General features: G+C 34.7%; 1 protein-coding gene across 6 annotated transcripts; it reads left to right on the forward strand.

The window, feature by feature from the left end:
* Positions 1-7,029: 7,029 nt before the first annotated feature.
* On the forward strand, positions 7,030-11,981 carry LOC129264938 (D-aminoacyl-tRNA deacylase 2-like). Of its 6 annotated transcripts, none has more exons than XM_054902908.2 (4): positions 7,030-7,289; positions 9,473-9,612; positions 10,101-10,170; positions 10,628-11,981. In XM_054902908.2, the coding sequence occupies exons 2-4, from the start codon at positions 9,487-9,489 to the stop codon at positions 10,954-10,956; spliced, it is 525 nt and encodes a 174-aa protein (XP_054758883.2). In that variant the 5' UTR covers positions 7,030-7,289; positions 9,473-9,486; the 3' UTR covers positions 10,957-11,981. The 6 variants fall into 6 exon arrangements, with proteins under 6 accessions (XP_054758883.2, XP_063958032.1, XP_063958029.1 ...); XM_064101962.1 differs by having other exon boundaries at positions 7,092-7,225; positions 9,449-9,612; XM_064101959.1 differs by having other exon boundaries at positions 7,095-7,442; positions 9,449-9,612.
* The last annotated feature ends 829 nt before the right edge of the window (positions 11,982-12,810 follow it).

Raw genomic sequence — 12,810 nt, forward strand, 5'->3', positions numbered from 1 at the left:
GAGAAATCTAAGTCAGGATTTATGAGGAGTGATGTGACTTTTTAATTCATAAGAATTGTTTTATATTTATATTTAAATATTTTAAAGAAAATATTACATATTTAAGCAGTGTCTTGAGAGAAAAAGTGCATGAATGAACAACTGTATGTAATTAATTTTAGCCTATCGAATTCCATTGTATTTACCATGTACTGTAATTTATGAAAATATGAAATTTGTAAATTGAGATTAGCATTTCAAACTATCATATTTTAGATACTTTAATAAGATATATTGTATAGAAATCCCTGTGGCATTCTCAAACATATTGCACAATTTAACAGAGATGTAAAATATCTACTAGTTTTTTTTTTATTATTACTATCATATATTCTATGGGACCAAACATACTAGCTTTTCTATATAGGTCTATGTATATAATATAAAAACTATATCATGATGTATATATAAGTCTATGTTACAATGAATTTACAAATAATATTGAATTAAGAAAGAGTAATGATGTGAAAATATAGAAAATTTACTCATTTTATCAGTATCTGAAATTGTCAAATTTTGCTAATTTTCCAGAGCAGGAAGAATCTCGTCTTAGAAAGCTTTGTTCCTAAATGTTGTGCTTGCCGAGTTTACAGTTTTATGTAAATATATTATGTCTTTGGGTTTATGAATTTACTATTAATGTCATATAATCAAATTTCCTATTTGTTATATAATTTTCTTTCCTGTTCTGGAGCACCGCTATCATCATGAGACATGATTACCTATTTTCATTTTATATGGAGGGAGACATTGAGAGATAATTGCAATTATCCATTGATGCATTTTTTTTTCAGAGGAAAATTGGAACACAAGGAGTATAGGCCATTTATTAATGCTATTGAAATTTATGCATATTATGTGGTTGTGAAGTGCCTGAATAAAAAAAAAGTTGATTTACATTTACCCATTACACCCTTTGTATATTAAAGTGTAAGGGGAAACCCGGGTGTAGTGGTCCACCTGCACTTCCCCAATCAGTTATATCTGGAGGAGAAACCTGTAGGTCATAGTGATCCAGTTCAACGTTCTCCCATGCGACAGGTGACTCCAAACTAATAATCATAATAACATGGTATATGTAGTTTAATCATATTTTATAAGATTTAAATATCAAATAATAGAATGTAGCAATGGGGCCTGCAAGCCATATTTCTTTAATCTCACATTACATAATTTTAAAGATAAATTCAATTTACATTCAGATCATGCTATTTCAATTACATTTGAATTAGTATGAGTAAAAACAAGAACCATTCATATTCAGATTATACACATAATTTACACAAAATTTTAGTAGCATTACAAAAATGGCCCGAAAGTGCTGGTAGGTGTGATATTAATCTTTGTTGCCATATCAGCTTTAAGAGCCAGGGGGTATGACCTGTTTAAGAATATATTTTTACATTAAGAATTGGTATATGATCACCTCTCTTGTTCATTCAAACAGATAATTATACATTTATAGGTAATGATGTAGCTCATGTTTGTCTCTAATAGAAACTGTATTTTGTGATTGATTCTATAAAAGATATGAATATGGTCACATGAAATAAAGGTTGAATCCCTTTATTACTGACTGCAATGCAGTAGTCTGCTGGCTCAAAACCATGATTTTTGTAGAGTGCATTACACAGAGTCTGAAAGTAGAGACTAGGTTCACCGTAGTGTTGCTAAGTTGACAGTCTCCACCTTAGACAATAGTTTCAAATTTCAATCTGCAATTTCAGACTAGTATGAAAGTATTAAAAAAAAACTGTGTTTTACCAAACTGTAGACCTTTTGGAGTATATAGAATGTAATTATTGTCATTGTGTCCCTCAAAGGTATATAAAGGGCAACTTTCTTACCATTTTATCAGCTCAATACATACTATTTGATATTCATAATAAATTCCTTCTCTGGTTGAAAAGTGTTGTATTCTTTTACTTTGTCTTGTAAATGAAAAATGTGTTGTTGAGGGTGTCATAATTTGCATTCACATACATGTACCTAAAAATAACCAGTATTTTTTTCTTTAATTCAGTATAATTTGTTAGACATGTGGGAGCCCTTGAATATTTAACTTTTTGTTCTTAACATGATTCACATTATTGATGCGGAATTGCACGACATGAAATATATTTTTTCAAAATTATGATTTTAAATTGCATTTATTTCTGTATGTGAATGCATCTACTATCACATCCTGCATCAACCTTGAGTGATTAGTGATGTCACTGTAAAGTGGAGTAGTGGACCTATCACTGGACTGGGAACTATCAATGTTTGAGGTTCAGACAACTCGGGTCTCTTTGATCCAATGGTTATTGTTGGGAGAGGATAAAACCTTGTGAAAATCAACAAAATTGGATGACAAATAACTTCTTGCACTTTGAAAACAGTTTTAAAGTTAGAGCAATTAATTTTATTTGTATTACCCACAGAGGTTTTCAATAAAAATTTTGCAAACTGCACAAGACATTATGCACATGTATGTATAGAAAATTCACAATACACAAAATATATATATCTCATTTCATAATTTCTGATAAAATAATTATCTGAGAACAATGGCTATTACAGCACCAATGTCATCAATAATTACCATACCATCCTTTAATATTGATTCTCCCATAGAAATTACTTTCTTACTATATTAGACAGTTATATTCAGAGTTTTCATATCAAGAACTTTCATAAATCTTCTCACTTTGGACCTAGAATCTGTCAAAGTCATCTATTTGAGTGAGGATAAATAAGAGGAAGATAATGCATGCTTTGCATGTTCTGGTCTAAAAAAGTACTATCATTTAACTCACAGCAAGTAGAATTATGCAGACATAATACCTCGGTCACATTTGCTCTACGGCGGCCTTACGGGGAGTCAAAAACAGCCATTTTAACATTTTCTACCATAGCTACATATAGGTAGTATGAATAATAATGAATAAAACAGCTGTTTTCGACTCGCCGTAAAGCAAATGTGACCGAGGTATAACTATTTGAAAAAAAAAAGCCCACCTTGCATAATCTCAAGCCAAAGAAGTGATTCCTGATAACTAGGTATGAGATGTTTTAAAATAACCCAAAATACAGACACACTTTAATAAGCATCTTGATATGTACTGAATTGAGTATGATGGCCCAATACATCTTATGTATTACTTTATTGCTTTATTCATGTCTGTATTTCATGCTGTTTTAAATAATCACTAAGATACACAATAAAAATAGTATAAAACTTTTAACCACCCTTAAAAAAGGAGGAAAAAAAGAGCACTTCTAGATGCACTTTGTTTTCTCTTTCATAATTCAAATAATCAATTTGCTTGCCTTCATTAAAGAGCATTATCATTCATTAGAAACTACAATCAATATTCAAATCCTATAATTACTTGAGAACAAAAAAAAATTGAATTGTGATTAAAACGTACACAACACTGAAGGCAATAAGAAATGTTATGAATTATATAATCAATTTGAATACATTATTAACTTAAAGACTGTATATAAAATAATCTACAATATATCACACACAAAGTTGTATTGTACAGTAGTGCAAAGGTTCTGACTCTCGCCTTATAATCAGAGGGTCTCGTGTTCGAATCCCAACGCGGCCAAGCATCCTTTGGCAAAGCATCAATCCACACTTTGCCACTCTCCATCCAGATGTTAAATGTAGTAGTTAAGCTTTTCAATGAAGTAGTATGCTAAGCAATTAAGTCTTGGAACTCTTGTTGGAATGCTCTCCAAGGAGTTGAGAAAGTGCATACATTGTGTGCGGGTATGCCAGGATCCGATGACCAGGGTAATAATTGCAATGTAATATGAATGTAACTATTCTTGTTAATTTCATTCTCCAAACAAGCAGCCAATCATGATTGGTCCACACTGGATCTCTATGATGTACACGATGGCTGAAAGCAAAACAAGAACTGCATTTTTTAATTTCATTCGGCAAAAGAAGATGCATTTATGCCCAGGAGAGCCCTGCATCGTACACATCCAGAACACAAATAATGTAATATTTATATTGATTTGATAGTATGGAAAGTGGAGGATGATACTTTCTCCCCTTGGATTATTTTGTTTGTCCCATACATCAAATTTGCACTTTGAAATTTCCTTTATTGTTACCAACAGGGATATGAATTCAATTAAAATTATGTACATTATATCTGGTTTCTACCACAGAGGATCTTTTATTATAAGCATTTAATAACATACCTTGCTTAATATAATATATACATGCACAGTAGGCAATACTAGCTAGATTCCTTGATGTCTGATGTTTTATCCCTTACAGCCTTCATTTGTCTTACTGCTGAGTCTGTAATACACTTCTTGAATGCTGCTACATGGTCTTGGCATTTCCTCCAGTCACGATTATCAGCCATGCATTCCTAAAAAAAAACAATCAAAAGATATTAAATCCTGGAGTTTGACAAGTAATTTTTATTCGCAAAACACATTGGTATGGTGTAGAACTAACTTTATAAATTATTCCTGAAGCAGCAATATTGCAGGGTTCAGCTTTTCCACTTATCAAATGTAACAAAATTTATAAATCAAGGTATGATATAACAAGATTATAATAATATAACAATGTTTATACCGGTATTACTTTTTTATTTTTTGATTATACATTGTACTATAAGCTCTCACCTTAAACATGATTCATTTATTGGTCTGATATAAGTATGTTTCAAAAGTGAACTGGACAATGTTTAAGTTGCTTATTTCCTCTTGATATAGCAGATGAATATTTGATTTTTATTTGCAGTCAGTTCCTACTAGTTATTCATCATATGCACTGGCCACAAACTTAATTGAAATCTTGAAATTATTACTTTTTTAAATTCAAATCAAAGTTAACGGGCTACATTATAGATCTATATTTTTTACTTCCCACCAAAACGCCAGTAGAGAGGGCCTCACTTAAATATGCTGAAAGTATTAGAGAGATTAATCAATATCTGTCATAAGCATGTGTGAGTTGGTTGAGATGTTATAGCTTTGCATAATGTGTTAAATATTCATGAAGTTTAATCTTTGACGGAACTATTCTGACGCCGGGAAGAAATGAAAATTTAAGGAAAATAGCTGCCCCCGGCTCACCCGCTTTCCTATTCAGACCAAATAAGATGTAAATAACATTTTAAAGTTTCGCTTATTCTTTTCACAAAAAATGGGCACCATTGTTTTTTTTTTTTCCAATATGAAAATGACTGACAAAAGCTTTTTCGGAGTAAGAAAGTTATATAGAATTCTAGATCTATTTCTTTCAGATTTTTATGAGATTTTTGGTAGTTTATTTGGTACACTTAGACACCGTTCTCACTACTGTCCTAAAACTTGTTTAGTGGAAACTAGTTTAACATGAGAATAGTCAGAGCGGTCTTGGAAGCAATCTTCCAAACCGGTTCAAAAAAACACTTCACGATGTAGCAAAAAACCATTTCGCTTTGCCTCGTTAAACTGGTTTTAGCGTGAGGACACAACCGTTCTTCGGGAAGCGATCTTTGTACATTTCAAGCGCCACTGCACACACTGTATGTGGAATGCCTACACAGCGGTTTCAAATTTCGTGTGAAACATGTCACCTACTGAGAGTGTTCCCATCCCATAGCAACAAGACGGCTTTCGTGAAGTGGTTTTGAAAACCACTTTTGGGTGATCAAATGAGAACGATAGCAAAGCGAGATTCCAAACTGGTTTCCTGAACTGTTTTCCAGAAAACCAGTTTTAGAAAGTAAAATGAGAATGGTGTCTTACTCTTACTCATAAGATAAATTTTTTGTTGTGAATTAAAAAGAAATTCATGTTAAATCTTTAAGGAGAAATATATTGATTATAAATATATGGTCTTATTATATATTAATGGAAAGGTATAATGATTTGGGGATTATCATTAGGTCATTTGAAAATAACGAAAATTATACATATGGTGGAAATCGCCAATTAAAAATCGCTAAAATGCCTCGCCGAAATATGCCTCAGATCGGTCTCTGAATTGACTCGAATTACTATAAATGACGTGTATGATGGTACCAGAGACATGATTGGCTCTCCTACATCAAGCTCCACTCACGTGCAAAACCTAATGCAAATGCTAGTGAGTGTGCAATTTCTCTACACTGACACTGAATGGTTCGATCATGAAATGGAAGAAAATCCTGAAGTTACATTTTATATGCCGCGGTTGAGACCCCCCTTTTCAGCCTAAATTTCTGTTCCAGAGCATCACCCATTAAGGCAGCCATAGAAATTCCCATTTTTTCCCGTTCCGGAGACCCTCAAATTTGTGATTTCTCGCTCCAGAGAGCATCCGATCGCATCGTCATGATCTACTCAGCCAGTCAGAGCGGTGAGCTCGATAAGCACGAGCCGAGCCATTATATGCCGGCGCACCTAAGCTCCCCGAGCCAGCAGCTAGTTTGCACTGGCCCGATATGAATCCGTATGAATCTAGCAAGACACACACGCGTTTTTTTTTACAAAGCTGCTACTGATTATGCCTACGATCTAACGTTAATGAGTTCCAGAGACCCCCGTTTTTTTATGTGGTCCGTTCCAGCTAGAGCAAAGCCATTGGCATTGCATTTTTATCAATCGTTGATCCAAGAGCTTCTTCGGAGCGGAGGCCCTCATTTTATGACCAATATTTTGTTCCAGAGCCCCCTATTTTCTATTTTCGAGTTGGCGCGGCACATAGGTATCCACTTGCCAATGAAAGTGGCCACCCAACTTCCCCCCCCCCCCCCCCGGTATATGAACATCATCATGAATTTTCATTAGGTGGGCTGAGGCTGATGTCATGTTCCCGCTTCCCCTTTTTTTAATGGCATTACGGTACATGAAATAATGAAAATTGTCTGATTTTTTTCTGTCAGTTCAAATCATAATTTGTGGAGAGCGCTAGGCTAAAGTTAATCTCTTTGACCTGCTTGCTGCAAGCACCAGTACAGCGGCCCAGATACCGATACCACTGCATGCATGCGCATGCCCGGCGCAGTCCCGCGCGCCGCGCTGGCTGAGATGCCGGCGCGGCCGATATCCGCCCGGTACGTACCAGCACTCACGTCACTGGCAGACGGCCTTACCTGAACAGCGTAGTGGAGCTCCAAACAACCAGTCTGATTGATCATTTTCTCTACTGGATCCTCTTCATCGTCTGGATCAGGCCTGGATCTTACATGGGGCTGAGGTGATGGCACTGCCTGATCTGGAGTACTAGACGTCTCATTTGTCATTTTCAATATATAGAGAGTGTTAGTAGTTTGTGCATGCGTAGCCGTAGACAGTTGCATGTTTAGTTATCTAGTTAATAAGCAGCGTACGTAGCGTCGCGTCGCTACCGGCACGGTAGTCTCTTGATCAGCCACGCCGCACCGCGAATGGCTGCCTTGGCGGGGTACAGCTCAGCTATATAGTGTGTGTTTTGGGAGTTATTTTGTAGTTGTACAGGGCCAGGGTTGGTGTTATCATGAAATGAACGTTACTGCATTAACAATTAGACCTAACATTAGAAGAAGATAGACTAGAAGAAGGAACAGGATCATGGATGAGGAGAAAAAGTGTACCGGTAATACTGTAGGGGGGGGGGGCAGAATGTGAGTGTGGGTGGTCCCCAAGTCTGCGCACCTAACGATTAGAGTTACGATTTAACAAACATGAATTTCATTTTAATTTCACAAAATCTTTCAGTTAATTATGTTCCTTTAATTATTACGAGTAAGTGTGCCAAATATCTCATCAAAATTGGAAATTATTAGATGATTTTCTTGATAAAAGCAGTAATTTTCACATAAAACGAAAAAATGGTGCCCCATGTCAGCGCACCCATTCACTTTGCATGCGATCCAAGGATTTTTATGAGAAAGGCTGCATTTTGAGGCTGTCATATGAAATGCCCAAAATTCATTACCACCATTTTGAGTCGTATTTTTTAATGAATAGCTGTCAATAGATGCGTATAGTTTGTGCTTGTTTTGTTCTTTTATGGTACTAGAATTGCGCAGATACGCATATCCGCAGACAGACTTGGGAGACCTTGCCATACACATGTATCTCATTGGTGGCATGAAGCAGAATTTCAATTTTATAAGGTCCCTCCCCCGGCCAAGTCCACGCCAACAAAAAAGGAAATCTTAATTCAGTGTAATTTTTTGTCATAAGACAAATAAATTTGCTTCATGAGATGATGGCCACGATTGCCATATTGGCCAATTTTCATGATAATAAAATTCTAAAAATAATTATTTTTTATTATGAATAAAAGGTGCAATTTGTGAAAAACATTTGCAAATTTAACACCCAATTTCACTTCAATTTTTTTTTTTTTTTCCAGATGTGTAATCTAATTTTAAGGTTTCCACAAAGAAAAATTGTGAAAGCCAATTTTTTTTTCCTTATGTATTTTTTTGCTTTTAGAATTTATGTATTTCTTTGTTTTTTCTTTTGTTTTTCATTGTTTTTTCTATAGAAACTATTACAGACCACTTAACAACTGAATTTAACCCTAAGTTAATTCAGCAGACCAATTAAAACGAAAAATAATCACCCTTTTATGAATTTCATCTCCTATAGACTTTGTACACAAAGTATAAAAATGAGCTATTTTCGACATGTCTCGTATGAAGTCACCTGTATGTCACAAATTTGGTCTCAAAAGTTGCGCGAGACTTTGAAGAAAAATTCTTAAAATTTTGCAACGCTATCTTATTGCGTTTTGGAAATATCGCGCTCAGTGTCGAGGGGGCCCATCATGCCCCCCCCACCAGTCAGATACTCTAGACCTACATCAATGAAAAGATATGCTTCCCCTCTATCATTTAAAGCCCATCTCAACATTTATAATGCATGCATGACTGAGTTAGATCAATGCTGCTACCAAATTTTAATTTGCACTAGAAAATTACTATTTTGAGTGGGTTTTTCTGGCTTTTCAGTACTGCTATTTATTTGGAAAACAAAGTTAATAATTTGAATATCCATCTTTTCCTCTTCCATATGAAACATGCGTAAAATATGAATGATCGAGAAAAAGTGCATGAAAACATGCTTCATTCTTCCTTTTAGACAGATCGTTGAAAAGCAAGCATTTCGTTTTTCAACAAAGCAGCAGATAGTATTTAAAAAAATCAGGCATATATTTTATGTTTTTTCAATATTTAATTAATTTCCACAGTCCATTCTGATGGTATACAGGTAACTCTGCCTAAGTCAAATCTCTTGGGACTAGAAAAATCTGTTAGACTTAGGCAAAATTTGACTTAGAAGAGGTATTATAACACATTTTTTTTTCAATCTGGTCTAAAAAAAATTACATCAACTTGGGCAATTATTTGACTTATGGCAGGTCGACTTAGGCAGAGTTTCCTGTATTTGTATTCTATTATGTTCAACTGAAGTTGATCTATTCTTTTAGGGATTATGCTCTATTTCCATCCAGTAACGAGCTTCTTAATGGCAGAGGAAAAGAAGAGTGGTGTGACTAGTAATCTGAAAGCCAAGATTGTGATTCAACAATGTCTGTCTGCAACACTACAAGTCAAACCTCAATCTGATGGTGTAGAGGCTGAATATGTAGAGGTCTGCTTCAATTAATCACTCATTCCTTTTTGTAATTGTGACTCTGCCTCTTGGGACCACAGACTTAGATGATATTTGATTAAATGTTTTGCATATTCTGAAAAAAATGAATGCTTTGAGTTAGATGATTATTAGAACCTTGGAAGGTCGACTTATGTAGAATCTACTGTACATGTCATATCTTAAAGGAAAATTGTTATGAAATTTCCAACAAAATCTATTGAGTATTGGCTTTAACTTCATTGCAGGCAATTGCAGATATCATGGGATGTCAATTGGCTATTGCATTTAGCCACACAGCCAAGAACGTGAGTGTAGGTTAATAACATAAGATAAAAGAAAACAAAAACGCATTGAAAATAACCTAAATTTTAGAGTGGCTTTCATTCAATACTAATTATCTGTTGATCACCAAATTGTGTAACTCTCATGGAGACCCTATGATTACCGGTACACTATTGTTTGTTGTTATGTTATTCCTCCAACAGATTGATCGAGGAGTAGTTCTCTATGTGTGTTTCTTGAAGGGAGCAGATGAAGAAACAGTAGAAAAGATGGGTGAGTTCCTGAATTTCACAGTAGTTTATCAGGTAGTATTGTTTGTTTTATAAAATTTCCACATCCATCCCCTGCATCTTGCTCTCTGGAATTGGTCATCCCTATTCCTAATTTTTGTATGTTTGCTGAGTATCTCTTCTTTAAACTCTTACATAAATCACTCTCCCACTCCCTTTCATATTTCATTCTCCCATATTTCCACATCTCTTTCTCATTCTCAACTCTCTATTATCCGTGTTCTTCCCCCATCTCCTACCTCTCCCCCTCCAGTAATCCCCCTCTTTCTTTTGTTCTGTATTACTATTCATTCCTAGTCTTTCCACTCTGTTTTTGTATTCTTCTATCTTCTTTTACGATGATTTTCCAAAACAATTATATTTTTGTGAACATAAACATACTTGCTCTCATTTAGTACAGACATTAAATGTAAATCAACATTGTTTGCTAATTTTTACAGCTAAGTTTGCCCTCAACATTCGGTTGAGCGAAGCACTCACTGGCTCCAAGTTGGTGTCCATCTTAGACCTGCCCGGAGACATCCTCGTTGTTCCCCAGGCAACACTTGGTGGCAAGGCTAAAGGGAAGATGATGCAATACCATTCCAACATCTCAAAGGACACTGGGAGAGAACTCTATCAAAAGTTTGTTGATCTCTGTGAAGCTGATATAGCACGCAATGCAAGGACTTCAGAAGCAAATTGTAAGGTCAGGGGCGGGACCTATGGAAATAGGCAAGTGTTATCTCTTCAGACTAATGGACCATTTACACATACTATGGAGTTTTGATGCCTTTCCATGATTTGATGGTCTTCAAAATATGGTCAGAAGCAGGACCTCGGGTAGTGAGCAAATGCTGCCTTTGTTACCGATGGACCCTTACACATAGTCACATACCATGAAGTATTATTGCCAACCAGTGACTTGATGACTTTGTTTCAATATAAGTTAAATTTGGAATACATGGACGTTTTACATTCCTACTATCAACATATATTTTGGAAATATTTCATTTGAAAATTGTTCTATGTATAAATGCCATGAATAAAGTGCCAGTAGTTTTGCAGTTCACATTTCAGTTGTAAAGAGTAATATACAAGACAATATGAAACATTCCTCTGATATAGAAAGACCTGTTGAATCCAGCTTCAATGTACCTCGTTATAGCAGTAAATCTTGATAGATTGGATCTGATTAATAAAATAAAATCAAGAACTAAAATTAGAAATGTGTAGCTTGTTATACAGGAGTGCTGATTTATGAAATCTCTTTACCATAACATTAATGTACCTTTGTATTGTAGGTTAATATAAAACCAAGGGTCTGTTGAAACAAAAGTAAAATTTTGTTTTCTTCTTGAATCATGGAACATTATTCAGCATATTAGACGGCTGAAGTATTTCAATCAAATTCAAAACATGAACTTGCTGAAAGTATATTCCGCAACATTTCAACAGGGTATATTCATTTTCATCAGATGGTAGAAGGAGTCCGAGCCAGGTTTTAGAGAAGTCTGCAAGGCCCAAGATGTCCCTCTATTGTCTACCCAAGTGAAAGATCACATGACACCCAACTCTTTGCCACATACTCGCTCTACAACCTTTTAATATTGGGAGAGGTGTCCTTGTCTGAATTTTGTGGAATATATTTTTGATAAGTCCAAATGTAGATTTGTAATTCTCAAACTGTTTGCAGTCAAAGCAAATGAATGATAATATCACCATACAGTTCTATAGAAAATATATATATTTTTCATCATATTGATATTGTCATAAAAGAGAATATTACCAGCCAATAAATTGCTTCTCAACTCATCCACTGTTTTTTTTTGTGTTTTGTTTTTTGCCATGCTAGCAATAAAGTTCTGCTTTGCTTTCTTTTAATTTAATTGATTGAGTATGAGGGAGAAACAATAAATAATTTAAAAAAACACAAAAAACAGATTGTTTTAGTGCTATAGCAAATGAAATGATCTCTGGAGAGGATAGATATTAAGTTCTTTGAAAATTTGGTCACAATGATCCTAAATCAGGAATGTTGCTTAAATAAAAGATGTAGGGTTGTATGTCAAATACATAATCCAATGAAATACAAGTATCTTGAGCTATTAAAGGACACGGGCTGTTTCTTGAGCAATAATGAAAAACATCCATGTGTACGACCACATTGATTTCTATCCAGGGTTTTCATTCAGAAAAGTAGAGATGTGGTAAGGTCTTTTAGCTATTCGACTAATGGCTCTCAGGTTGTCCTCAAGGAGTTCTCTTACAGGGGATTTTCACCCTGATAACAAAGGTGTCTACATAAAAGCAGGAATAAAGAAGAGATACATTTTGGTAAATGTTTGGCAAAAATCCAAAGACTTATGAATTTTTAAACTTGAAATTGTGATTTCATATACAAAAAGCTGCCCCATATGGCATGTTATATAAAGTTCATAGATTCATTTGTGTAATGGCTTACAATTACTGAAAATATTCTACTGATAGAAGTGGGTATGAAATGATGATTTAATGAATGCACAAGTAAACTCATTTTGCTTTAAGATATTGCATTTTATGAAAATGACTTTTCTGCATGTGAAATTACAATATTTAAACTAAAAAAAAACAACTCATGGATGGATTTTCCCTGATCTTTCAC

The sequence above is a fragment of the Lytechinus pictus genome, chromosome 7, assembly GCF_037042905.1.
Source record: "Lytechinus pictus isolate F3 Inbred chromosome 7, Lp3.0, whole genome shotgun sequence".
Classification (NCBI taxonomy): domain Eukaryota; kingdom Metazoa; phylum Echinodermata; class Echinoidea; order Temnopleuroida; family Toxopneustidae; genus Lytechinus; species Lytechinus pictus.

Excerpts from the sequence above, each read along its gene's own strand:
- LOC129264938 (XM_064101958.1), top strand. The coding sequence starts at position 7,579 with ATGGATGAGGAGAAAAAGTGTACCG. Across the intron at positions 7,604-9,472 it reads TGAGGAGAAAAAGTGTACCG|TAACGAGCTTCTTAATGGCA; the intron begins GTAATACTGTAG and ends ATTTCCATCCAG. Across the intron at positions 9,613-10,100 it reads TAGAGGCTGAATATGTAGAG|ATTGATCGAGGAGTAGTTCT; the intron begins GTCTGCTTCAAT and ends TTCCTCCAACAG.